At 42.7% G+C, this 26747-nt stretch overlaps 1 protein-coding gene across 2 annotated transcripts in view; it reads right to left on the reverse strand.

Annotated features, from left to right (window-relative positions):
• COL4A6 (collagen type IV alpha 6 chain) overlaps nucleotides 1-26747 on the reverse strand; it is a 293152-nt gene that overhangs the window by 24095 nt on the left and 242310 nt on the right. The window contains exons 10-26 of one of the 2 annotated variants that reach the window (XM_077988271.1): nucleotides 26119-26154; nucleotides 25898-25939; nucleotides 24791-24883; nucleotides 23413-23466; nucleotides 17059-17118; nucleotides 15654-15698; nucleotides 15106-15159; nucleotides 14200-14269; nucleotides 13052-13159; nucleotides 11967-12107; nucleotides 10967-11071; nucleotides 9085-9245; nucleotides 8432-8611; nucleotides 7679-7862; nucleotides 4303-4356; nucleotides 1471-1542; nucleotides 1089-1196 (exon numbers count right to left, since the gene is read on the reverse strand). In XM_077988271.1, coding sequence (XP_077844397.1) covers nucleotides 1089-1196; nucleotides 1471-1542; nucleotides 4303-4356; nucleotides 7679-7862; nucleotides 8432-8611; nucleotides 9085-9245; nucleotides 10967-11071; nucleotides 11967-12107; nucleotides 13052-13159; nucleotides 14200-14269; nucleotides 15106-15159; nucleotides 15654-15698; nucleotides 17059-17118; nucleotides 23413-23466; nucleotides 24791-24883; nucleotides 25898-25939; nucleotides 26119-26154 — 1567 coding nt within the window. The remainder of the gene's footprint in view (nucleotides 1-1088; nucleotides 1197-1470; nucleotides 1543-4302; nucleotides 4357-7678; nucleotides 7863-8431; nucleotides 8612-9084; nucleotides 9246-10966; nucleotides 11072-11966; nucleotides 12108-13051; nucleotides 13160-14199; nucleotides 14270-15105; nucleotides 15160-15653; nucleotides 15699-17058; nucleotides 17119-23412; nucleotides 23467-24790; nucleotides 24884-25897; nucleotides 25940-26118; nucleotides 26155-26747) is intronic. The other variant, XM_001098448.5, reaches the window with a different exon arrangement.

Raw genomic sequence — 26747 nt, forward strand, 5'->3', positions numbered from 1 at the left:
TAAATGTAAAAAGATGAACATAAAAGACCATGGCTGTTTAGAAGCAATTTGTCTGGGTACAGAAATCTGAGACAGATTTTTCTAATATGAAAGTTAACATATTAATAATATATGTGACTTCTCTTGAAGGTCAGGAGTCTCTGTTCCTGCGAGGCCTTGTGCAGAGGCAGGGACTGGGCCCTGTGACCTGGAGGAGGTTCTAGTTCTGGGAGTTGGGGCTGTGAGTGGAGGTCCACAACCTGTTTCTGAGGGTCGTATAGTTGTCGAAGAACACACGCCACCCCATAGCATCCTGAGAAAAGCTCAACCTCTTCTGGAGTTCTCTAGCTTCTGCTGTCGTGCCTCCCTCTTCTTGGGTGGGGAGAGGGTAGTGGAGGGGACCCTGGAGCACATGGTCCAAGATGAGCCCCGAGCCCTACAGCAGTTGTGGTTCTCAAACCTGAGCGATCATCACAATCATCTGGGATAACACACAGATTACCAGGCCCATCCCCAGAGGTTATGATCAGCAGATCCTGTCGAGAGGTGGATAATTTGCATTTCCATCAAGTTCCTAGGTGATGCTAATGCTGGCCCATGGAGTACAGTTTGAGGACCACTGGTACAGTGAAGAATCATGAAGCTCAAGTTGGAACAAGAGAGTGTGAGAAAAGGGATAGAAATGGACAGCTTCCCTCTGACTGATCTCAGTCTTTTTCACTGACCCTTAAGGAGTTGATCCAGGAAACTCATAGAACTGGCAGACAGACAACCTGGCAGAGTTACACCTCTGTCATTAGTGGTTTAGTGATCTCAGACAAGTCATTTCCCATCTGGGCCTCAGTTCACTCATCTGAAAGTTAAGGGGTTGCCCCAGCTGATTTTGAATGGTCCTTATTGCTCTAATATGCTGTCCTTCTATGGCTGTGTGCTGTGTCTTGCCAGGGTATAAAATTAAACCATCCTACCTACACCAGAGAGCAAACTTGACTTCCTGTAATTGGCAGAGGGCTACCACAACCCAAACACACACACACACACACACACACACACACACACACACACACACACACACAAAGAAGCAGGTGAGGAGACACTCCTTTTCTTACCTGGTAATTCAGGAAGATGAACCAATCCTGGACTCCCTGGCTTTCCTTTATTTCCACTTGATCCAGGCTGGCCTGGGGTCCCAGGGAGGCCTCGGGACCCTTTAGGGCCTGAAAACCCAAATGTAAGCGGTGAGGGGAAAGGAAAGTCAGTGTGCTGGGTATGATTTGTGATGTTCAGTCACGAATCCCAGTATCTTGGAGAGCCTCTCCTCGTCTCACCTCCCCACACTGCCCTCTCCAGCAGCCATCCTGTTTCCTCAATCCTCAAGGCTGCCCTCAGGAGGAATGTGGATCCCCAAATACTACTGGGCTATCCTCTGCTTCCTTTGCCTCATGGCCCTTACGAGAGTGTTTAGTGGCTTTCTCTGGCCTCATTCCATACCTGGGAATCCGGGAGTGCCTGGAAATCCTGATGGACCGTATGACCCAGGAATAATACACGGCAGGGTGATTCCTGTAAATGGTAACACGTATGCATTCAGTGAACCCACTGAGTCAGGGAAGATTTCTCCCTAGTACGCTCCTTTACTTCTATTCCATTTAATGGGACAGCCAAGTTCTTCCCACTCAGCAGCTGGGAGCCCACATAGGAAAACCTTGGCGTCATTAGCTCTGGGGAGTTACACCCAGTACAATTGCTTACAGATGAGAATGCTCCTAGTGTCCAAATGCTAGGATATCACTTATCAAACCACTGAGGCCCAGTGGGCAAACAGTCACCTATGCAGCAGATGTTGCCTAACAAGGTTTCTTAGAGATTGCCTGTGCAGGAACAGCAGCAAACAGCAATTGCCTACTCACCCTGCCCACAGATAGAGCCTCTCCCTAGGATGGGTGTTGGGGGTTAGTCCTAAGGGTGCATTATGCTTATATGACTAGATTGGAGGGTTTGAAGCCAAGATCCCTCAAGTTCTCACGTTTACCCTTTCTTTGGAATGAGGTTTTCCCCAAACCACTGGGTTCTTTTGATGCACTTCATTTGGGATCTACTGAAACCTATTGATTGTCCTTGCTCAAATGTACCAGTATGTCTGTACTATGCAAACACTTAAGACCGCTTTCTTGTCCGTGACAGGCAAGTGGTGACCCTTTCCTCAGCTCCTTATTTGAAACTGTCAACTCTGCACTCAAAGAGAAAAAGTAGCAATTTCAACATTCAAGATGTCAAAATTGGCATGCATAGCCCTTCCCCTAGCAAATTCTCCCTTGCCCATTCATAATGCAAATAAAAAGAGTCTATAAGATCACAGAGGGGAGGTTTAATAAAATACTGGTGAACAAATTGTTTGCGGGCTCCCTCAAGTGCCATTTACAAACAATTGATATGCTAATTATATAAGTCTTGCCTATTCATTAAAACAATCCCCCAAGGTCTGCTTTAAACTACAGAGTCAACAGTTTTAATAAACATCTATAGCTTTTGCCTGTATTTAAATCACAAATTACATTTCTGAAAAATATGTACACAGCCTATGATTCAAACTGCTTACTGAACTCACTGGCTTTCCTCCCCTGATCCCACTTCTATTTTCCTAAATCAAGATTGGGAATTGAACAGTATAATGTATTGGTTAACAAGTTGGACTCTGAAGCCACAGACCTTAGCTGGTATCCTAGTTCTGCTGCTAACCAGCTGCATGAACAAGATACTTAAACCTCTCTGAGCCTCATGGCAAAATGGGAACTACTTCTACTTTTTCTCATATGGTGTTTGTGAGGATTACATGAAACTGTGCTACTAGCACTTAGCACAGTGTCTAGCACTCTGGTACATGCTCAATTAATAATAGTTCTTATTATCTTGAACTATTATCTTATGTAAGAATGAGTACTCAGTGGAGCTCCTGCAAGGCCATCGCCAGGTTAGTGACACTGCTTGTAGTCTGGGTAGCACTTTCTGCCTTCCAGACTTCAGGTTTCTATAGTCATATTTCCAGAGGTGAACAGATGGCTGTAGGCCTGGATCCTCCTCCGTAGGTGGTCAAACCCACCTCCATCCTACCAGACATCAAGATGACAGAGCTATTTCTGATAGTTATTTCCCTACTATGGAAATATGCTCTACAGGCCAGCACTTTGTGGTGAGATGCTTCACTGGGAGGGGGTTTTCAACCTTGTGCTTAGCTCAGGCCTGGGCTCTTTGAGTTAGGCTGAAGAATTTCCTCCAGAGGGTGTGTCATGAGAGGGATCCTGCAAAAGACTCTCCTGCCCTCAACAATCTCAATAGCCCATTGGCTCTAATGTGTCAAACTCTAACATGACAGTTCCATTGTTTTATGTCTTAGGAAACAAACTTAGTAAAATAAAAATATCCCTGGGCTGGGTCCAAATATTAAGCCATTCATCCTTAATTTATCAGACTGATCTAATTGCTTCTTTTCATCTGTGACAGCCAGATAAAAACAAAGCCTTTAGAAGATGAAGCTGAGGACAGGCATCTGGAAAGGTTCCAGGATGAGAAAAATAATGGTCAAAGGAAAGATGGTTAGAAACCAGAGGAAATCAATGGCATATTTCTCTCAATAATTTTGTCTCACACCTGTGTGCCACACCACACTTGTGTATTGTAAGCAGAGGTTCAAAATGGTGAGACGGAAGGACTTCAAGTCATACTGGTATCTGGCTCTTTTCCTTTATACTGTCTTCTACTTTACATTCCTGAATTCGGAGCCTTCTCAACAAAGCAGAAATCTGCTCTACCCATGTTCTGTTTAGTAATTGCAACAAATGAGCTACTTATTCACAATTTTTCCCATTAACGCCCAAATCCATTTTCAGAATAAAAAGAGTCTCTGGTTCCCAAGATTCTAACATCTCAATTTGTTCTGGGCCCAATGAGTAAAGTTCAGACATGTGTGGATCCTTTCAGGTACCTCTCAAGGCAGATTATGGCCCCAGTAAAGTTTAGAAAATGAATTTGCTTAAGATGGAGGTCAGCCAAGCCATCGACATGCATGGTGAAGGAAATCAGCCCCTCTCAGAGACTGCATGCCCACTCAATCCCGTACTGCCTGCTGTAAGAGGTATTGCTAAGGAGCCTCTGAAGCAGTGTTGGTGTCAGCCTTTGCATCCCAGCCTTAGGCTCCCTGCTCCCCAAACAGGGCATCCAGTGTGGTGCTCAGGCCATCGTGACTATCTGAGACAAAGGTAAACAAAAAAGGGATGTTTGGCTAAGACCGGTGTCTGAGAGCTTGTAGACCTAGCTAGCTCTCACCTCTCTCTGTGTCTAAGTCTCCTTTACCAACCTTCTCTCTGCAGCAGCAGTCACCTAGAGCAATCAAGTGAAGAAAAAAATTAAACCGGGACAGAAGTTCCTTGAGGCCCAAGGGAAGTCTTCTCAGCAGCCCAGATATGCCCACCAACAAAATCCCCTGTCTGAACTGAGTGGAGAGCACTGGCACCCACATGAGATCAAGCACACAGTCACCACAGTTCAGTAATAACCAGGGTGATTGATTACTATAAGCATCTGGAACAGAGCCTCTTTGGAAACAGCCAGTTGTCTGCTTGCCCAAAGTTTTTAATAATTCACACTAGTAGGCCGAAAGGCTTCTGATGATTACATCCTCTTTCCTGGCAATGCAGCTGTCCTAGTCTGGGCTACCATTGATTGGAGTGGGCACATTCAGGAATAGCATCTTAATTTTTTTTCTAGCAACAGAAATGGCTACAATGCAAATGTTTGGGGACCACCGGGTTATTTGTTTTTAAAACTGTGCAGAAAAAAAGGTAAGTTTGAAGAATTATATTTGGTTGTCATAGAAAAGAAAGCTAATGCTCTTTATTAAAGTAATTTCTTGAAACTTTTCATACTGCAAGAAGGACATGGTTATGGTTTGAATATGATTTGTCTCCACCAAAACTCATGTTGAGACTTGGTTTCCAGAGTGGCTGTGTTGGGAGGTGGTGCTTCTGAGAGGTAATTAGGTTGTTAGGTGGGTTAATCTCTTTCTCGGGAGACTGGATTATTTCTCAAGGGAATGGATTCGTTCCCACAGGAGCAGGCTGTTATAAAGCAAGGTTGCTTTTAGTGTTTGGACTCTTTTGCATGTACTCTTCTGCTTTCCACAATGAGCTGAAGAAGCACAAGGCCCTCAACTGATGGGCTGCCCAATCTTGGACTTTCTGGCCTTCAGAATCATGAGCTATATAAACCTCTTTTCTTTGTAAATTACCCAGTCTCAGATATCCTGTTGTAGCAACAGAAAATGGAATAAGACAAACATTTTCTGCATAAGGCATCTCCCAGGCTATAGCTTACCATATCATATTCCTAAGAACTTTCTGTGTCCAGGGACTAGTGATATTTGGGATACAAATGATCCTGCAAGCTTCCTTCTGTTCACTCAGCAGGTTCTCAAATAGTTAAAATGTTGATAATAGCCAGAAGACTTGGAAGTGTGTAAGTTTATAAGTGTTATGTTATTATAACTCAGTTTAAAACCTTGTTGCTTGCAAAATGGTTTAATCTACAGTGAAGACCCAATTAGGGGAGGAGCAGTAGGATGACCATGAGTAATGTCTCTGGGAACAGAGCTAGAAGCAAAGCTATAGCTAACACTAGGACTTCCAACAGGCAGAATGATTTTATTTGATAAATCCTTATGGCCAGGAGCAGAGGTTCACATCTGTAATCCCAGCATTTTGGGAGGCTGAGGCACATGGATCACTTGAGGTCAGGAGTTTGAGACCAGCCTGGCCAACATAGTGAAAGCGTGTCTTTACTGAAAATACAAAAATTACCCAGGTGTGGTAGAGGGTGCCTGTAATCCCAGCTACTCAGGAGGCTGAGGCGGGAGAATCGCTTGAACCCAGGAGGCAGAGGTTGCAGTGAGCCAACATCATGCCACTGCACTCCAGCCTGGGTGAGAGTGAGACTTCATCTAAAAAAAAAAAAAAAAAAAAAAAAAAAGAAAACATCCTTACAACCTTCACAATAATTAATTTGTTAAATGAAATATTGACTCGGTTTTAAGAATCTTGAATTATCAAGTTTTAACCTGTACCATCAACATTATTACACCGAATCACAAAAATAGATTTTGAAATAAATAAAATTTTGAAAGACCTGGTATCCTGTCTTCTTTTATTGTAATTCTTCAAGACGATAAGGTGGAAACAGGAGAAATATGTTTAAGAAATAGCCCCTTGGTTATTGGGAAGGCTCTTTCTTCTGCAAATAAATATTAGTCTCCTATGGAACACTGCACTATGCTAGGCATGTAAAGAGACTCTAAGAAGTATTACCATCCCTTGTATCAAGAGACTTACAATGCAGTTGGGGAAAGTAAAAGCATTAATGGAAGGAGATATATAATTTAAGTAGCAATGACATACTATGGAGGCCAAGGGAAAGCTTAGTGGAAGAAGTGGGGTTTATCTTGAACCCTGAAAGAGGAATATGATATGACTACACAAAGAGGAAGAGCACTCCAGAAAAAGGCAACACGGCAAAATCTTGAAGCTGGAAGTGAACACATTGTGTTTGGGTACAGTGAAGAAGACTGGTATCTTAGTTTTTTTGTTTCAATTAAGAGCATTATATAAGGTTGAAAAGGTTGGTTGTATCCATGTTTGGAGACTTCTGAATTCCAGGTTGAGGAGTTTGGACATTATATGATCTCTATTCAATTGGTACCATATGTGGCTTTGAACTAGGGGAGTTACATGATGATATTGGCACTTTACAGATTGGCTGCAGTGTTCATAATAGAATTGAATGTAAAAACTACTTAGGAAGTTGTTGTCATTCACTCACTTATCCATCCATCCATCCAACCACCCACTTATTCCAACAAGCATATAGGTATTTGAAAACCTAGGCATGACATAATGAGAGTTTAGTAGCAAGAAGAGAAGGAAAGAATATAAGAGGAATTGCAAAGGAAATAAGAGATAATCTCAAAATTTTAAACTTCAGATTATTATAAGTGTGGTGTCACTGATGGAACCATAGAAGTTGCGGAAACCCAGAAGTTGGGATGAACAGCTGTTCTGGCTGTATTGTAGACTAGTTATTAGCATAGCACCTTCATAAACCATAAGCAGGACTGTTACACATGATTCCTAAAATTCAAGTAGAAAAAGAAGTTATATAAAGAGGAAGGAGTTAAGGGATAAAATGGGGATTAGACTATATGCAACTAGATTTCTGCCCAATCTGAGATTCCATGAGTTGAGGAAAGGTTTTTCCCAGCTGATGATATTACCACACAATTTAGAGGGCACCTTGTCCAATCTCCCACCCATTGCTTTGATGACATTTGCAATAAGTGGTCATCCATCTTCTTCTTGAACTCTTCCAGGGATTATGAGCTCATAACCTCCCTTGGTAGCTCTGTTACATTTTCAGACTGCTTTGGTAGGAAGTCCTTCACTAAGTAGAGTGGAAATCTGTATTATTCTGTCCCCTAAGCTTACCACAATACAATCATAATACTTTTTTTCACATGCAAATCCCTCAGGGGGTTAAAAGTACTGATTATGGTGAGACAAGTCTCTTCTTATGATACATTTCATGCACCTGGGTCATATCCACTCTACAAGGGGTCAAATTTCCAAGTCCAAAGCCATCTGATTCCATGACTCACCCTTAGATCCAGGAGGGCCTTGTTGTCCCGGTAATCCATCCTTGCCTTTATCTCCAGGAAGCCCACGGGGTCCAGGCAGTCCTGGTAACCCAATTCCCGGGAGGCCAGGTGGACCAGGATGGCCTTTTTCACCAGGAAGTCCAGGTAACCCCTTTTCACCTGGGAAGCCCTGCCCACCATCACCCTAGGCAACACATAAAAAAAAAGAATGAAAATTCAACTCAGAGATTTATCTGGACAGTCCTCTGACTACAAGAAAGAGGTAGCCAGTGTGACCAATGCTTTGTGTTTTGTTAAAATTCTCTATCATCATCATAGTTTATCAATCAGTCTCCTTTGACTTTAGTTAGTGGATATGAATCTTGTCTCCTCTGGATGATCTAACTATGCAAAAGTTTCTGGATAGGGGTGAGGAGACAGGGCAAGAAATGAGCAGGATAATAACAACCCTAGAGATCACAGAAAGTGGCTAGATTACTTGAGGAGAAAAGTTGCTGAGAAGCTGAAGTATTTTTAAGTCATATGGTCAGGTGTTACTAGCATTTATCAAATGAGACAATGATCCATTCTGAGAAAATGACTCCCACTTTACATAAAGGAAAAGCAAAAAGCAAAAAGTTTCAGTGGCAGAGGCGGGACAAGGTACTGTAGACTCTGTTCTTCCCTGTTTCATGGTCCAGTGGCCATCAGACCCCCCAACAAAGTCAGGTGTAAAGATCTGTAGAGCTAATCACCCAGGAACGATCAACTTACCGGAAGTCCTGGCAGACCTGGTAGACCTGGTACTCCATCGTTGCCTGGTTTTCCTATTACACCAGGGAAGCCCTGGGAGCCAGAATCACCCCGATCCCCTGGCATTCCTGAGATTGTACTGAGAATTGGTTCCCCCTTCTTTCCTTTGGGTCCTGAAGGACCCGGAGACCCAACTAAGCCCTGACAAAGAGAGAAGAGGGAGGAGTCAGAAGGTGCAGACTTCATAGAATTCTGGCACTTAGCATTATGACTTAGAGCAGAACCTTGGCACTGTTATAGACACTGATTATGTTGTCATCTTGAATAACAGTTGCCCATTTATTTCTGCACCTTTTGTAAATTTTGAAATCTTTGAAGATGGAAACCTCACCTTAATTCCTATTTTATCTTCATGGGCCAGCACATTGCTAGGCAAAGGTAAACAATGTTGTGGAAGGAAGAAAGTGGGGAAAGAGAGAAGGGAAAATAGGTAGGTTAAAGCAGAAAGGACTTTAAGAGACTCTATAGTTAGACTTCCTGTTGTAGATCAAAACCCCAAAACTTTGTTTTAATCCCACCTCTCTTGTATGCAATTTAGAAAAGTAATTGGGGGGATTGAAGGGCACTGGAAAGATTCCATTGCATCCTCAGGGTCAAAGTTTGGCAAGACTTACTGGAGCCCCTGCTGGGCCCTGTGCACCCCCAGAGCCTCGATCTCCTCTGGCTCCTTTAAGGCCTGGAAGGCCTATGAGACCCCGTGGACCAGGTGGGCCTGGTTCCCCGGGTGGTCCAGTGTTGGGAACACCACCGTCACAAGCACAGAAACCTGAGTCTCCTGGGAGAAAAAGACAACATAGAATGAAGTAGGTCATTTTTTTTTCTAAGAAGAATGAAAAATTGATAGTGGTTATTTGTGACTTGAACAACTCCAAGTAGGCAATCTGAAGGCTTGCAGAGAACACACTCAAATGAACTTGGTTCACTCTCCAGCAGAGTATGTCTGTGTTAGTGTTTCAGATTTTGTTAGTCAGGGATGAGGCTCAGCCATCAGTAAGTCTAAAGTATAGCCGTAGTTGAGAACCACTGACCTATACTAACCAGCGGAAAGTCTGGAATTCAAGCCGCTCAAAGATTTTTTTTTTTTACCAAAATGTCTTTTCACCTGACTTTTGTACACATGACACAAATGTGTACATATTTTTGTACACGTTGAGACAAATGCCAAATAAATAATGATAGGGATTTCAACAAAGCACCTTTGAAGAGGTATCAAGGAGTCACTGGCACTATGGTCCAACTCCCTATATCTTCCGTGCTTATTGTCTGGAAAATGAGAATTGGTGCCAACATCGGTGACCCTGAATTTCCTAAGATTCTGAAGGGCCCCTTCTTACTTTTAGAAAACTGATGATTCCTAAAACTCTTAAGAGAATAGTCTGTTCTTCAGATTAGTATTTCTTGAATGTGATCCTGCATCAGTCACCTGTGATGGTTGCTTATAAGGCAGCTTGCTGGGCCCTATCTCAGTCCTAATCACTCAGTCTCAGGAGGCCAGACCAAATAATCTAATTTTTAATAACCTCCCCTGGGTGATTCTCATGTATAATGAAGTTTGAGAATCTCTATCACTATTCCATACTTAGAGAAAATCTTTCAGCTCCATGGAAATACAGAATGGGGAGCATCAGAAATGTCCCTTTTTTAGGACTGTGAATGGTATCAAGAAATACACCAGCTTTGTAGTGAGTTAGGTAAGGGCCAAAATTAACATCTAAGTTAATTTAATGGCCTTTTCCATCAAATAGTTTGCCTGGGACCTGAATAGTAGAGAATAAGCTTTCAGGCATTTCTTAACCAGCCTCTATATACTTAGGTAACGACATTTTATGACAGAGCAATGAGAAAGGAGAGGAGTAAGTTAGAACTTCTCTGATTGAGCCTGAGGAAAGCAGTTCATTCCTAGAGATCTTGAATAACTGAACCCTAGGCCATCCCAAAACCCCTCTCCAGTCAGTAGTTTCACTTCTTCCTCCACCCTGGCCTAGGCCACAACCATAATGAATTGACTTATTGAGCATCTTCCCCTCACAGTAAGTGATAGAAGGGGGACATGACCCAAAGGCAGCTGCGGTCATTGATCAGTTCTCCAACACCAGTGGGGGCTAGGGTTGTTTTCCTGGAGCCAGTTGGGTTTTTCAGAGTCCCAGGTCTTGACCTGTTCAGAGCACTTTGCTTAAGGCTGAAGGTAATAAGTGGCTTACATCCTTGGTCTTGCAAACTGGGAGGGGTAGCAGCATGCACTGGTTAACAGCCTGGGCTGCAGGTAGAGGAGAAAGAAGAAGAAGCCTGCGAACAACTTGGTCCTGTGTGACCTCCATTGCCAGCCTCAGTCTTAGAGACCCAAATATAGCACTTCTAACAATCCTAAAATCAAAGCCCCAAACAAGATCCACAATTGCTTCTGTTTAGGTTCCCCAGGCTGTTGGTTTTCTCATTCCCCATAAAGCCTTCTCTAAGGAGTTTGGGGGACCAAGAAACTCAAGGGGATAAACTCACCTTTTATTCCTTTGAGGCCTGGGTTTCCTTTTGGACCTTGTTCTCCTCGGAGACCAGGGAACCCTGGCTCTTTGTTGTGTAGAGTTTCGGCCTCAAATTCTGGACCTTTGGGTAAAAAAACAGATAAAGGATTAGCAACTTGTATAAGCCTGATGACTTCCCTGACTCACCACAGCAGCTCAATCACCAAGGCCCAAGTCCTTGAGGCTCAACAACCAGAGCAGAGACAAAAAAATAAAATTTAAGACCGGGACCCCAAATCTGCAGCAAGGAGTCAACAGGACCTCTGTTGGCTCAATTCGCTCTACTAATATTTATGGAATGTCCATTATGTTCCAGGCACTGTACTAGACAGCGGGGTTAGAGGAATGAACAAGGTAGCTTCTAAAACTCAGCAGTACCAATGTCTACCCCAGAAACCTCCCTTAGGACAAAAGAGGAAAGAGGTGCAAGCTGCAGTGGATATGGGCTTTAAGGTACAAAGAAACATTCTGGGCAGCATTTCCAGCTTTTCTCTCAGAATCTAGAATCTCACACTCAAGTAGGAGATCTAAGAAGGACAAGCCCTGTGTAGGCTTTTAGCAGCCACCTCAAGGGTCCAGGCTTGGCTTCTTTTTTTCTCAGTCTCTCAGCCCACCCCATTGGAGCCTTGTGGACCAGGGCAAGCTCAAAATAACCAGCGCTGCTTCTTTAGGAGCTGAAAAACCAGACTTAAAGGCTGAGAACAGTGAAAGATGGAGTGGGAATGGGTACAAAACTTGGAAGGCATTAGGCCCTAGTTTGCTTGTTCCTTGATGGAGAACACTCTGCTGTTATCAATAACTGGTAGAGGCAGGGATCTGACTCAGGGACGATGGGGCCTTCATGGCTGCCCCTCTGCAATTATCATGTATCCTGGCTTAGCTGTTTCACCTGTGAGATGCCCCCTCAAAAATCATGACTGTTCTGCAGTCTGGATCACATCTGAGTCTTGAGACCAAAAGACAAATGAGTAACTTACCAGGTGGGCCTGGTGGACCTGGTGGGCCTGGCAAACCATCTCTGCCAGGGAGGCCAGCTGCTCCAATTGTGGTACGGCCTGGGTTTCCTTGGTCCCCCTTCAGCCCTGGAAATCCCTGAGGCCCTAGGGCTCCTGGGACACCTGGAAAAATAAGCCCACACACAAATGCTCATTATATCACCCCACTCTCTGGAGTATTCCTATCTGTGGCATATGTTGGAAACAAATCCAAGGAAGAATTTAGGGAAGCATTTGCCCTTCTCTTGCATCAGAGTTAGAAGGATCCTTAGGGATCAATTAGCCTAATCTCTTGGGAAACTGAGACCCAAAGAAGAGAGGAAACATGATCAGGGGCCCAGCATTTCTCCGTGGCAAACCTGAGAAGAAAATCTGGGTCTCTAGCCTTTCACTTCTTGATTTTTTCCCAACTTGGTGCTGGGGCCAGCTGTACCATTTCCAGGTGACTGCTTTAAAACCATAGGTATCCTCACAGCAGCCCATCTCCAAGGAATTTAGAAACTGGTGACTTTAAAAGTAAAAGTTGAGCTTTATATCTGGGGCATCACTGCATCCCAGACTCTGGCATGCCTTTTTCCACATGTCACTATAGAATGACATATGGATGTGATTAGTTCAAGAGTGTTACCCACAGGATCCTGGGACCATTCAGTACCTGGCTGAATCCTACAGCAAGGTTCTGGGTATAAATCTTCATCTGGGTTTTTGCTAGCCCCTCTTGGCAAGCATCAACTGGGATGGCACATCCACAGGAGGGTGACACAGCTCCAGCAACTCAACCCAGGACCCCTCTTGTTGCTGCAAACCTCAGTGACAGTCTAGGATTGCCTGTCCAGCTATGATACATTATTTAAGCCAAAAACAAAAGCTGCTCACCCAGCCCCCACATACATTAGCCTTGGGCTGGCAGTCGGGAACCTACTGACTATAGTCTACCTCTTCTTTGACTTCGGCTAGGTGTGTGCCCCAATCCAGAGGTACAGAAGGGAATGCTAGGAACCACAGTGTATAGAGGACTGATCTGCGCAGGAGATGGGTTAGTTTTTTTTTTTTTTTTTTTTTTTTACCTGATAATGCTGGCAAGCCAGCGACACCAGACGGGCCACGCAGGCCCTGGATGCCTTCATCTCCTTTAAGGCCTGGGAGGCCAGGTACACCAGGGTCTCCAGGATTACCTGGCATTGTAATGAAAGACAGCAGTAAATAAAGGCAGAGGAGGCCCACAGATGCTACAAAATGCCCAAGAAGAGGTGCAGGGAGCTGTCCTGGCATTAGAAGTGCCTTTCTTGCCCTTCCCAAGTCTCTCATGCTAATGGCCTCACATGATAATTGGTCTTCTGGAGCCAAGGGGCCTTCTGGAGCCAACATTAGTGTATTAAGAATTGGTCTGGCCACGGCCTGCCTTTCATGGCAAGCTCTGGTAAGTACTTCTTCTTCTACCACTAATCTGCTGTAATGCCTAAAATGTCTAACATTTGGATTAAGATGTTGAAGTCCACTATTTATGTTACACATATATGTTTCCTGTGAGTGGCACACAGGAAGCCACTGTCAAATATTAATACCAAACCGGGCATGGGCCTTAGAGGATGAGAGGAGAGAGATAAGTGGGAAGACCCATGGAAGAGTAACTACAGTAGAAGCCTTTGGTCAAACAAGAAGTAGCTGGAGATACTGGGCATCTCAATATTTGGAGAAGGTAAAGGGAAGAGTTGGGCACACACAATAACTAGGACAAGGAGAGATGAAGACAGATTTTCTAAGCATCATACTCTTGAGGGCTCTCAGCCACTTGCTCCCCTAACCAAAGGTACTTTTCCACTTCCTATGAAATTGTCAAGCTCAAGCATGCATAGAATCACCTACATGAGGCCCTGAGTATTCCACAGTATCAAACTGAAGTCAGCCCAGCTGGGGGGTGGTTATCTATCCTTCCCAAAGCATCGCCAGGAGAACCATTTTCACCAAATTCAGGCCCAGGCAGACCCAAATCCTAGGCTTAGTGGACTCAACACAAAAACAGGGTGCTGGGCTTGGCTTCTCTGCCCAAGAAATTGGAGTTAGCTTTATTACCCAAGTTCAGGAGCCATGAGGGGCTCTTGGGTGTGTCAAGTTTAGCAACAATCGAGTAACTAAGTATCCTTTAATAATTACGGGGGATATAGGATTTAACTTCCTGTCTTTATTTTCTACTCAAATTAATGAGAAGTTGCACCTGAGATCACAGCACCATCTATATCGATGAAAACATCTGGGCCTGGCAGGCCAATGTCACCCTTTTCACCCTGCAAAGATTAAGTACATTAAACACAAATGTTTCCATGTCCTTATTACCCAAGATCTATGTGCCATTAAAGCCCATCCCTAGGAAAATGAAAGGTTCTTCCTTCTATAACCCTGGATTTTCAGGGTCAACTAGTTCATAGGTTAATTTCAAAGTCCCATAAATTTAAGATGAAGGTGACACAAAGCAGGCCAGAGGCCTAACATTCAGTTGCAAACCTGTCAAGGACAGGGGATCCCAATTTTATTTTGCAACTCTACTCAAGGACAGTCTGCTCTGGGCCTTGACTGTACCTAAGTAGTGCTAAGGAGAGAACACTTTTTTAACTTTTTTCCACTCTTAACAGGCCTGGGCCTCTACTACCATCACAACCCTTGTTAGTGGATGATGTCTGGCAGAGGAAATTAAAGGAGTTCTAATACTCCCCAAAGACAGACTTAGGTACCAAAAACACATACAGTGGCATATCCAGGGTGTGATGGTGGCAGTTATATGCCCCAGGTGTAGGCAAAAAGGGGATGCATTGTCTATAGAGAATTTAAAACAATAATAAAACCAACAGTTGGCAATTCTAAGCAATATGAATAAAATTTTCCTCATCTGTGGGATGGACTTGCTGTCACCAGCCCCTGCCCCTTAGTTTACCACCGATCAAGTAGTATCTAAGAAATGCTCATTAGCAGCTTTGTGTATTCAAAGTAGGTTACATGCATTTCTTGAGAAAAAATTGAAACTTAAAAGGTCAAAATATTAAAAATACTTCATCTTATATACAGACATTTGTGGTAATTCACCCTTCTACCTACCAACCCTGGATTTTTCACTTCCCAACTTTACCTCAATTCCTTGGAATCCATTAAGCCCAGGAAATCCCAGGGTCCCTTTCTTGCCCTGTGACAGAAACATAGTTACCACTAAGTTGAAAGTATGAGAGCATAAGAGGGTCTGGTCTTTGGATTAAGTCAGGGCAAATGGCACAGGGATCTTGGATGACATTGCAGGGTATGTGTGGCTTCTATCTGACTCTGGAAGCTGTAAAATCTCCCAGAAGACAATATGGCAGTAAGTAGCCAATTTACATATTAGGAGGTACAAGGGCCACAAGGCTAGACACGGATACAAGCAGGCTGGCCTTGCTAGTCCCTGATAGCATGCCAAAGATGTATGACCACAGCATGGAATGGCAAGGCACTGAACTTGACACTGGATACCCATGTTCTTGAGTGAAAAGAAAAGAGGACAGTGGCTAAGATTATACCAAAAAAAAGGGAGATGAACAATTTGCATTATAAGTAATGTCTCCCTTTGGCCATGTTAAGTAAAGCAAGGGGGACTTTTAATTGGGATTTTATACACGAAGGCTTTAATGATATTAACCAAAATACCTGTTGCCCTGGAGGGCCTTGGACTCCTTCTGAACCCATGGGACCCTGTAAAGAAAATAGTTACACCTTAGAAAAATCAATAGGCTACCTAGAAAAAGCCACTAGACTTATATAACAAAGTTGTACAGCTGAGTTCAGGATTTAGCAGCTCCTAAAATCAGGTAAGCGAATGTTCCTAGACCTGGCTTAATGACTTTTTTTTTTTTTTTTTTGAGACAGAGTCTCACTCTGTTCCCCAGGCTGGAGTGCAGTGGTACAATCTTGGTTCACTGCAACCTCCGCCTCCAGGGTTCAAGCAATTCTCCTGCCTCAGTCCCCTGAGTAGCTGGGACTATAGGTATGCGTCACCACGCTTGGCTAATTTTTGTATTTTCAGTAGAGACAGGGTTTCACCATGTTGGCCAGGCTGGTCTCAAACTCCTGACCTCAAGTCATCCACCCATCTCGGCCTCCCAAAGTGCTGGGATTACAGACGTGAGCCACCGCGCCTGGCCTAATGACTTCTTTCTAAGCACTAATCCATCAGGCTAAATAGCCACATGGAGCATTTTTTAAGAGCCAAATAAATGGAAACAGTTTAAGTAGTAGGTGGAATTTGATAGAAGGGTTGGGTGGTATTATACTTAGTCTGCATTCGTTCCAAGTCAGGAGATCTTTAAATAGATTATGGGAGGGCCTCGTCTTCCACCTCAAATGCATTCTTTGTTGGTGATTATATGTATTTTCAAGACAAGGGAGGGGGAAAAGTAGAGAAAGAAATGGCAGGGTAATGGATAAATATGGCTAAATACTTAAAGGACTCTTACTTAATAAACTTCATAGTCAACTTAACAACGCAATTCTCTAAAATGTTACTTCTTTGAGGCTAAGCTTGGCCCGCTGCTTCTAGCTCAAGACCAAAGTGCCCGAAGCTAGGAATCAGAGAGGCTAATAGTTATTTTTCCATTTCAAATGAGATTATTATTGGAAACTGTTGACTCCAAACATCACTCACTATGTTCTAGAACTTTCCAGGCTTGTTTCTGTCCTATAAAGGTTGCACTTGGCCCTCTTTCTTCCATTCCTGTGCCACTTCTGTGCTCAATTCCCTCAGAATAGAATGGAATGAAAGCAAGGCAACACTCATATCATTCTTTAGCCCAGAAGACAATGATACATGACAGCAAGGAGATAAATAGCCTGAGGAGCCACCTAGAGTAGAGGGTGCCTCTTTCCTTTTCAAGAGAGTGATTCAATCAAGGGAATGGGGCTAAGAGAGAAGGAGGTCTTAGGAACCTGCCATTGGGTTGAGGAGAAACGAGAAGCTTAGGTGGCAATTAAGTTGCAAAACATGAAGAAGCGAACAGGAAAGAAAATGGACAAGGTGACTTGACAGATCCAGGCAAGTAATATTCCAGGTTCGTACCCTAGGTCCTGGCAAACCAGGGATTCCCTTTTCTCCCTTTTCTCCAGTAGTTCCAAGGCCCTAAATGAAAAAAGAAACCACAAGTTATAATGTTTGTTTTCTCATTGGTCTCCTGGCTTCATCCAAACAAGGGGGCTATTTTAATTAAGCTCCATTCTCCCCTTAGGGAGGCTCACCATGCTGTCTCTTGTCACTGCCTGAGAAGCACGTAAGTTCTGAATATGAATTGGACCATTCATTCAAGGCCCCCCTTTGGTTCTAGAAGTAATGCCCCCACCCCACCTACAACACTGTTCCATGTATTTATAGTATCATAGGCTAACAGCATAGAAATGATTAAATATCTAACCTTGCTGATTTTACAGATGAGGAAACCAATATCTGGATGAGTTAAAATTGAATGAGAAAGCCAGATCTTGTGTTTTTCATTCCGGGAACCTTTCCATTAGAACAGGCTGCCTTCTATCATTTAGGAACTTGATTATTTGACCTACAAATGGAGGATTATGCAAATTCTTGGGGGTTGATACTAGGGGGAAGAGCAAGAGCTTTTCCCCTTTGGTGACATAATGAGCACAACATTGTTTTCAGTGGGAAGAAGCATTTCTATTTAGGCATGGTCTGAAACCCTACAGCTCCTGTACTGGGACTATAGGGCTCTTGCCTGGCCCTAGAGATAGTCCAAAGGGGACTGTGAGATGGTCTCCAATCCCTCTTGCCCTGCTCATCGGAGGTGAGGATTTGTAGCCATGAATATGACTTGGAGATTCTCTAGGGAAAAGCAGGAACTCCAAGAAGCAGAGTGAGTAAGAAAGAACTTCCTCCCCTCTGGGTCCAAGGCAAATGTCTGGGCCCCCAAGATACAGAAGAGTTCATTACTAAAGTGGACAAAGTTTTTCACAGAAAACTTAAATGAGGCCACTGCGCTGTTGTTCAAAATTGTACTTTTTGGAGCACAGATTTAGCAAACAACATTTTGGCTTATTGTGAAAGTAAAGGAGGCAATGAAGGAAAGACACTAAATGTTGTGGAACATCTGTTGTCCCTTTAATGTGACCTGGCTCACCTGCTCAAATCCCATTTGTAGCTTTTTCTTCCTTTTACATACATACTCAGTGCGCTCCCATGAGTACTGAAAGCTGGTTGAGCACCCCTTGGCTTTCTGGGCCCAGGGTTTTTCATTTTTGTTTCCTTTTGGCTAGTCATGTTTTTGTTTTTTTAATGTGGGTTGTTTTCATTGTCTTTTTATTGGGAGGAGAGTGTGTGTGTGTGTAGGATCCAATTCAAAGCAGGCTTTGGTCCTGTACTTACCTGTTCTCTTTTCTGCATTTATATAACTGTGCATCAAATAGCTCAGCCTTCATGCTACATTAAACTTCTAATGTGAAAGGCTCGTGGGTTAAACTGAATGCAAACTTATTTAAAATATTAGTTTTTCTGCATCAAACCAAGGCAGGCTGCGACTTGGTGGAATGTCTGTCGGCCTCTGAGGTCAAACACTTCAAGAAGCCTTCTCTCACCTGTCCATGAAATCTGTGGCGGCCCGTGCTGCCCCAAACTCTTAAAGTGCAAAGATTGGTTGCATATGAAAGTTTTGTAAGCATGAGGCCTATATTACACTCTCTTTTATCTTTCTCCAAGGCCCATTACTACAGTCTGAACACATACAAGGTGGTCCAGTAAATACTTGTTGAACTGAATGGAATAATGACCTAGAGAACAAAACTGTTGCAAAGGGTGAAGGAAAGAATGTTCAGGAACCATCTTGTGCCCCCATCTGTCTTGCCCTCAGTTATAAATATAAGGGGGCCTTGTACTACTTCTCCAGAAAGCAGAAGAGTCTTGCTTTCTCAGAGGGCCTGAGAGCTTGTGCTATAGTGTGAACAAAAATAAGTATGTTTAAAAAATGTAAAAAGGAAAACAAAGACAAATTTGTGTGTGGGGGTTAGAGCCAACAAAAGATAAATAGCTTGGCAAGACACTGGCTGTGCTGTAGGTTCAACTTGTCTCCAAGAATAGGGAGGCACTGTACAGGGACGCTGCCGAACAAGCTGTTCTAGCAAGATGCCCTGGGACTGGCCCCGTCACAGTCAGTCCTCCTCATGAGTAATCTTGCAAATGCTGCTCCCACACTCCTACTTACCCATGGCCTGGAAAGCCTCACTGGAGCTAGCTTAACTGTTTCCAGGCCTGCTCTCCTGGGCTCCGGATTCCTGATACTTTTCGGTTCTGAGGAGGCTCAATTGAAGAACCCCACCTACCTAGTAGTTACTCCTACTCAATAGTTACCTCAGGATTTGCCAGTTTCTTCTCTTATCCCTCCCCTCATCTGTTCCATTTTTGCCTTCCCCTGTGTTTGCTAGTCCCTTGGACAGAGGGCACATGGATATACAATTCTCTCTGACGACCTCCATGGAAAGACCTGTGGCCTACAAGTGTGAGCGTGTTGCTCGAGACAATGGGATAAAATGTGTGAGGTGAGGACTGAGCCAGAAAATCAGGGATGTTTGGTCACTGCAGAGGGGCCAAGAGAAAGAAGGTGAGGGGCAAATCTCTCAGGTTGGGCACTTCGTCTCTTACAAAGATTTGGACTCATATAGGAAGAAAACAAATAGTTAAAAGGAACATTTTGGATTCCATAGAGATTTCTGTCTTCAGTGCTGCCTTGTTTCTCAGTAAGTGTGGATAATTGAAAGCTGATGTGAAGGCTTTGGATTTGAGAAGCACATTTCCTCTGAAAGGTCCAGAGTATCACAAATACATTACCACATTTCTCCTCATAACTTTTCTATCCTAAGGCATTCATATAAATTACCTATGAATGTTCCCATTAAACAGATAGAGATATTAGGACTGTGAAGGAGTTACCTGATTTGGCCAAGGTCACACTTTGAATCTGTGCCAAAGTGGGCTGAGAATTCTGGTTTCTTAATTCCCACCCTATGAAAACATGCTGTTCTATGTAAAGGGGTTATTTTCCAGCTTTGATGTCTTTACAATCAACTGGGGTTTCTATTTTTCAGCCCACACTCTGAAACACTGGAAATACTGAGCTTGAAATGGTACTGCAATTTATCATCCTGCATTGTCGTCAGTCTCTTTCTTTTACAGGACTAAAGGGAATGGGTTGAAATTGCAGCAGGGGAAATACTCTGGGTTCGGATGTGGAAGGGAAGGGGAGGGAGGCAGTGTGAGCCAGTGAAGCCAATAACACCGGAGGAGATCATAAAATCCTTTGTAGAGATTTAGAGACAAAAAACCCACCACGCCTGGGATTAGAACAAACTGGACTGTAGGGGGCAGTATGGTATGGGGAAAAAGCCATCAAATTGGCTAGAATTCAAGAAAGCTGAATTTCAATCTCAGCTCTGCTAATAACTAGCTGCGTGATTCTGGACAAATCTCTTCACCCGTTGAGGCTGTAGTTTCCTCATCAGTATAAGGGAGATAAGCCTGGCTCAGCTTGCTTACCTCACAGGGACAATGCCAGGTGGCTGGAATCTATGTGAAATGCTCTACAAAGAAGGTGAAAACCTTATTCCCAAACTCACTTGCAAAGTACTTTATATCTGTACTGTCCAATAGAAATATAATGTGACCTACTATGTTATTTTCATTTTCCTAGTAGCCACATTAAAAAAGCAAAGTAAACAGAGATTCATTTAAATGATATATTTTACTTAAACAAATATATAATAAATATTGTCATTTTAACATCAAAGTAAAAAATCTTATTGAGATATTCTAGATTTCTTTTCATACTCTGTTTTTGAGATCTGGTGTGTAATTTACACTTACAGTACATCTGATTTCAGATCAGCCACATTTCAAGGGCTCAGTAGCCACACATGGCTGGTGGTTATCTTATTGAACAGGACAGCCTTATATTTTTTAAAGAAACTTTGCATACATTATTAGTTGTGTCTTAAAAGAGTAGATATATGCATGTTCTCACTCATATGTGGAAACTAAAAAAGTTTATCTCATGGAGGTAGAAAGTAAAATGAATGATAGCAGAGGCTGGGAAGGGTGTGAGAGTGGGGTGGGGGGAGAGATGGAGAGAGGTTGGTTAATGAGTGCAAACATACAGTTAGACAGAATGAATAAGTTCTAGTGTTCGATAGTGGAGTAGGGGGACTATAGTTAACAACAATGTACTGTATATTTCAAAGTAGCCAGAACAGAGATTTAAAATGTCCCCAACACATAGAAATGATAAATGTTGTGGTCATGGATATCCTAAATACCCTGACTTCACCATTACACAGTCTGTGCATGTAACAAAATATCACACGCACCCTATAAATATGTAGAAATATTTTCTACCAATAAAAAATATAAATATGGCCATTGTCAAATTACAGATATAAAGAGAGGTTCAGTGACTTGCCAAAGTCCCAGAGCAGGGGCTGGGTCTAAAGTTTGGGTGTTCTGTCTCCAACACTAGGGTTCTCTTCCTTTCCGGTTCATTAGATACAGAGGTGATTAAAATCAAGTGCATTGAACAGATGATTCTCCATGCCCCCTTTATTTCTATGGAGTAATAAGAATCATCATGGAAGGAACCTGTGCCACTGGCTCCACTGGCTCTGCTTTCTGGCCACCCAGAGAGACCCAAACTATTTCAAAGTACTGTAGGGAGGGAATGGAATCATCTATCCCCATTGGCCCAGCAAGGACAGGCAGGCCTAGTCATCTTTGATTCATCTATTTTCCACCTGATCTCTATTCCCAATCCATGAAAATCTTGTCAGCTCTTTCAAAACATATCTTGTGATTTAAAAGACACATTAAACAAATGTAATGCATTGTTCTTGTCTGGCTTTTCATTCAAACAAGGCAACTATAAAAAAATATATATACCTATAAGACAATCAAAAATTTGAATTCTGCCTTGTTAACTGATATTAATCACTGATCACAAATTACTGATGATGATACTGTCACTATGTCTTAAAAAGCCCTTACCTTTTAAATATTCAGAGGTATTTGTGATGAAATGATATGTCTATTATTTGCTTTGGATTGGCCATAAGTTGCTAATTATTGAAACTCTGTGATGGGTACACGAGGGATCATTATGACATTCTCTCTGCTTTTGTAAATGTTTGAAATGTTCCCTAATAACAAGTTTGAACATTTTTACATTTTGAATCTATCCACTTATTTCCAAGTCCATTGCTGTCACTATAGTCCAAGTCACCACCACTATCTCTTGCCTGGACTACTGCCATACCCTCTGTGTTTGCTCTTCCACCCTTCCCATTCCCTCTCCCCTTCCTCCCACAGCCACAGTGATCTTAAAAATACAAGTCAGAGCCTTTGAATGGCTTCCCATTACATTAAAAATAAAAAACTGCATTGACCTATGAAGGTAGCGAAGATCTGGTTCTGACTTCTCTGTCTGGAATTATTGGCCTTGCTTACTCTGTTCCACTTACTCACCTTCTTACTGTTCCTCAAAAGTACTGAGGCTTTCTTAACCTCAAGGTCTTCGCACTTACGGTTCCCTCAGCCTTAAACCCTCTTTCTGATCTTCACAAGACGTGCTCCCTCATAATATGCAGGCCTTACCTCATACATCACTTCCTCAGAAAGGCCCTTCTTGACTGCTCTGTCCCAAGTAGACCACCCTGTTCCCCATCCACACTTCATCACTTTACCCTTCTTTCATCTTTTATATATCGCCAGTATATGAACTTGTTATAGATTTATCTGTTTGCTGGTTTCTTGTTTGTTTTTTCCCTCACTCCTCCATTAGAATGTAATCTCAAGGACAGGGACTTTTACTTAGTTACCGTTGTAACCTCCAAGTCCAGCAGAATGCCTGGCACATAGGGACCCTCTAAAGGTAACTGATGAGTGTAAGAATCTAAGCTAGAAAGGCAGATATGAAAGTGAAGGTAGGATTACTAAGATTAGCTACCATTAACTGAATAATAAGTGCTAGACATGTAGTAAGCCCTTTTCATGCATATTATCTCATTTAATCCTCATAACCACCCTAACATTCTCCCCTTTTTTGTAGGTTAGGAAACTGAGGCTCAGAAAAGTTAAGAAACTTGTCCAGGTTCACATAGTTAGAAACTGGCAAAATCAGAAGTCAGGCCTAGGTCTGTTTTAACTATAGAGCTTGAGCTAATAACCTCTAAGTTACACAGCCTCATGGAGAACCATGCTTACGTCTCCATGTGTTTAAGAAACAAGAACATCTCCTTAAATGCCTTCTAATAATAAAGATGGTGGCATTCTCTACAATATCCATGGGAAGAGGTCTTTCTGTTAGCCTTCTATTGCTACAGCTTTTGTCCAATCAGACCCTTGAATATATGTTGATCAAATAGAGAGACTTACCGGGAAGCCTGGAGGGCCACTTATGCCTGGAAAACCCTTAGGCCCTGGTTCACCCTGGAAAATCAGCCAAAGGTTAGTAAGTAGCATCAGGAAGCAGCGAACACACAGGAGGATGGCTCTCTGCAAGTACTTGGACTGAGGAGTGGGGAACCAATGAGGTATCAAGATTAGGGCAGCAGAGAGTGGTGCAGATTCCCCAGGCTCCCTAACTAGTAGCTGTACCAGGATGTCTTAGTTCATGGAGCTCTTTGCTGTGGGAGAAGGATTATGGACCATAACTGTCTAAAACAGAATGTCAAATACTGAGGCTAATTGGGAGACAGAAAGGATGATTGTCTGTTTTCTTTCTAGTGGAAGAAGCTATTCAGTACAATTTCCTATAGAAAATTATAGGCAGCAGAGAAATCCATAGTCTTGGGAAAAGGGTAACGATTACAATTTGGATAGAGACACATAACAATTTGATCTGTCATTCTTTGATATGTGAATTTATCTATACGTGCCATGGAAAAGCTCCTTAAGTTTTGGGAATGATTGAGGAAGCAGACAATCTCTTTCATGCTGCCAGACCATTCCCAAATCAACAACTAGTTCCTATAAACCCGGAGGGGCTTGGAGTTGTTGCTTCCAGAAAGACAAATTTAAAGAAAGGAGACTAAACACATTTCCCTGCCTAGGCCCCTTGGCCATGGGAACAGAATCACAAAGCTTAAAGGAACCCTGGCAGGAAATGCAAGTTACTGGAAGATCTCTGCACACCTTAACAGTACACAACCATTCAATTACAACCATGTAGGTAGTATACAGTGACTCACATAAAAATACAGATCATAAAATATTTCAGTTAAACAAGTCTATAGCGTAAGCCTTGGTAGTTCAAATCAGGTAAATTAGGGCATCTCTTGTCACCACTTGGTGACAGTATATCCTATTTTCAGGGTCAAGTTTTAAGAGCAAATAACTTCTTTAAAAAGATAATTTAAGAGCAACCATTCATACCCTATGTGTTCTGTCACAGTACTTTGGGGACACCATAAGTATTGAGAGGGTTGGGAGTTAGGAGGAAAAACACAACTATTTAATGTTTAAGTTATTCAGTATATCAAAAATTGAATCTGCAACACTAAAACAGAGAAAATAGCACTTAAATGAATACTCAGATGTCCAGGTACACTCCTACCTACACACCAAGAAACATACTCCGTCTTTTAAGAAAGCTTTTCATAAGGGTCAAAACAAAGAAGACTTTTTACTCTCACTTCTAAACAAAAATCCATTACCCAGAACCCTCTATTCTTCCAGTATTGTCTGGTTATTAAAGTTCTTATAATTATAGGAAAAAGTTTATTAATTTTTCCTATTCTCAAATGTTCACTACCTTGGATCCTTTCTTCCCTTTGGGGAATCCCATGAATTCCAGCTCTCCAGTAGATGGTGGAGGTCCTGCTGGGCCAGGGAGGCCAACATCCCCCTGTAAGATCAAATGGAACATTAAGCAAAGTGAAAATTACACCGACCATTTTTCTAGAGGGAGGGGTTGTCCTCTGGATGTAACTCACAAATAAACTGTCTCTTACTTTGGCCTCTTCACCCTCATGCCAATGAGGAAACAAAACTCTCATTGCCAAAGGGTGAGAAGAATTATAAGCCTGACCAATGAATTTCATACCAGCACTGCAGAGGGAAGAGCAAGATGGATAGAAGGAAACTTTAAGTTCATGGTTGGTATGAAAGGATGTTTAGAAGAGAGTAAAAAAGGAATCAGAACAAGGTGAATGACTACCTCTTGGCAACAATGACCCGACTCTAAGTGTTCTAATCCTTGCGAAGAGCACAAGCAGAGGCAATGACGTCCACGTTAGAACATTGGAGGCAAGAGTTGTTCCTTCAGAAAGCAGTACAATTGTGAGAGAAGGGTGGGAATGGCAAGTTCTCAGCCTCGCTTGAGGCTCTGAAATCACAATGCAATTTGTAAAGAGAGAAATGAGAGAAGGAGGGAAATAAAAGAGAATGGTGAAAGAGAAGTTAAAGAAGAGAGATAGAGGAGAGAGAGAGAGACAGAGAGAGAGAGAAGGACGAAAAGGAAAAGGAGGAGGAAGTGGAGGACGGTGAGGAGGAGAAAGGGTAGAGAGAAGACGGGAATCAGAGACAAGGAAAGAGAAGGCAACAGAATACACAAAACACCAAGGAAAGACCCAGATGGAAGGAAGAGAAAGAATCTATTTCAAGGGAATATGTTTGTAAGACATATACCTTTCACAGGTAGGAAGCAGGGGAATAACAATATCTTGAAGGGAAAAGGACCACAATAGCCCATGTGTGGCATGTATACATGCAGCCCTCAAGAGATCCCACCAGAGGATCTAAATGCTCATTTCCCAAGGCGAAAAAACAAATCCTCTTACACAAGCAGGCACATGTGTGTAATCAGACACATTTCTTGCAGCATATGGAATGCAGATTGTATTTTTTAAAAGCTATTTACCTTGACTCCTTTCTCTCCTTGAAAACCTAGCCCCATATTCCCCTAGGGAATAGGGATACAGGGAGGAAAAACAAAATCAATTACTAAATAAGCTCTGGGAACTTAAATTGGAATGTAATCTTTTTTACCAGAAAGTAGGGTTAACCAAACCAGTATCTCTCTGGGAAATCCAGAGTACTTAGGAGTAGGAAGCAAAATTCCCCAAGACAAAGTATACTTACATCAGGACCAGGAGGACCAGGAGGCCCTGGAGGACCCTAGATATTTTAAAAAATCAGAAAAATAAGAAAGAAAAGAGTTAGCACTTGTTAGTTTCTGTCAAAAGAATTGTTGAGAGCCACTCCCCAGTAACTTAGTCCTCTTTCCTGCTTTGGCATAGTAGATTATAACTGTCTTTCCTGTGGTTCTCTGTTATCTACTTTGAAATCCCCCAAATTGACCTGGTAATCCCATTAATGCTAAGGTAGTGAAGACTTCATGTGTCATTCCTCCCAACAGGCCAGAAATTTTAAAATGATGACCTTTGGTGAAACTAAGCCAAAGTACTGAGTAGTGGGATTTCTTGCACTGGAGAGAACAATCTGGGGGAAAGAACAATCTGGGGACACAGCTTTCCTAGAACCACATAGATGACTGGCTATGCTCTTCCTCTACCAGTGATGATAAACAGGTTTTGTGTCAGAAAAATAGGTAGGTAGGTAGGTAGAGCTGCCCAAGATGCAGTGTTAGGAAGGAATCTGAAGCTTCTTCAGTGTTCAGGGTGGGTGATAGTGATGGTAGTATGATTAATTGCAATATTTGTCACGAGTGAGGAAATGGAAGGTGGCAATAAATGTGTCAGGGATCTGCC

Source organism: Macaca mulatta, chromosome X (genome assembly GCF_049350105.2).
Source record: "Macaca mulatta isolate MMU2019108-1 chromosome X, T2T-MMU8v2.0, whole genome shotgun sequence".
Classification (NCBI taxonomy): domain Eukaryota; kingdom Metazoa; phylum Chordata; class Mammalia; order Primates; family Cercopithecidae; genus Macaca; species Macaca mulatta.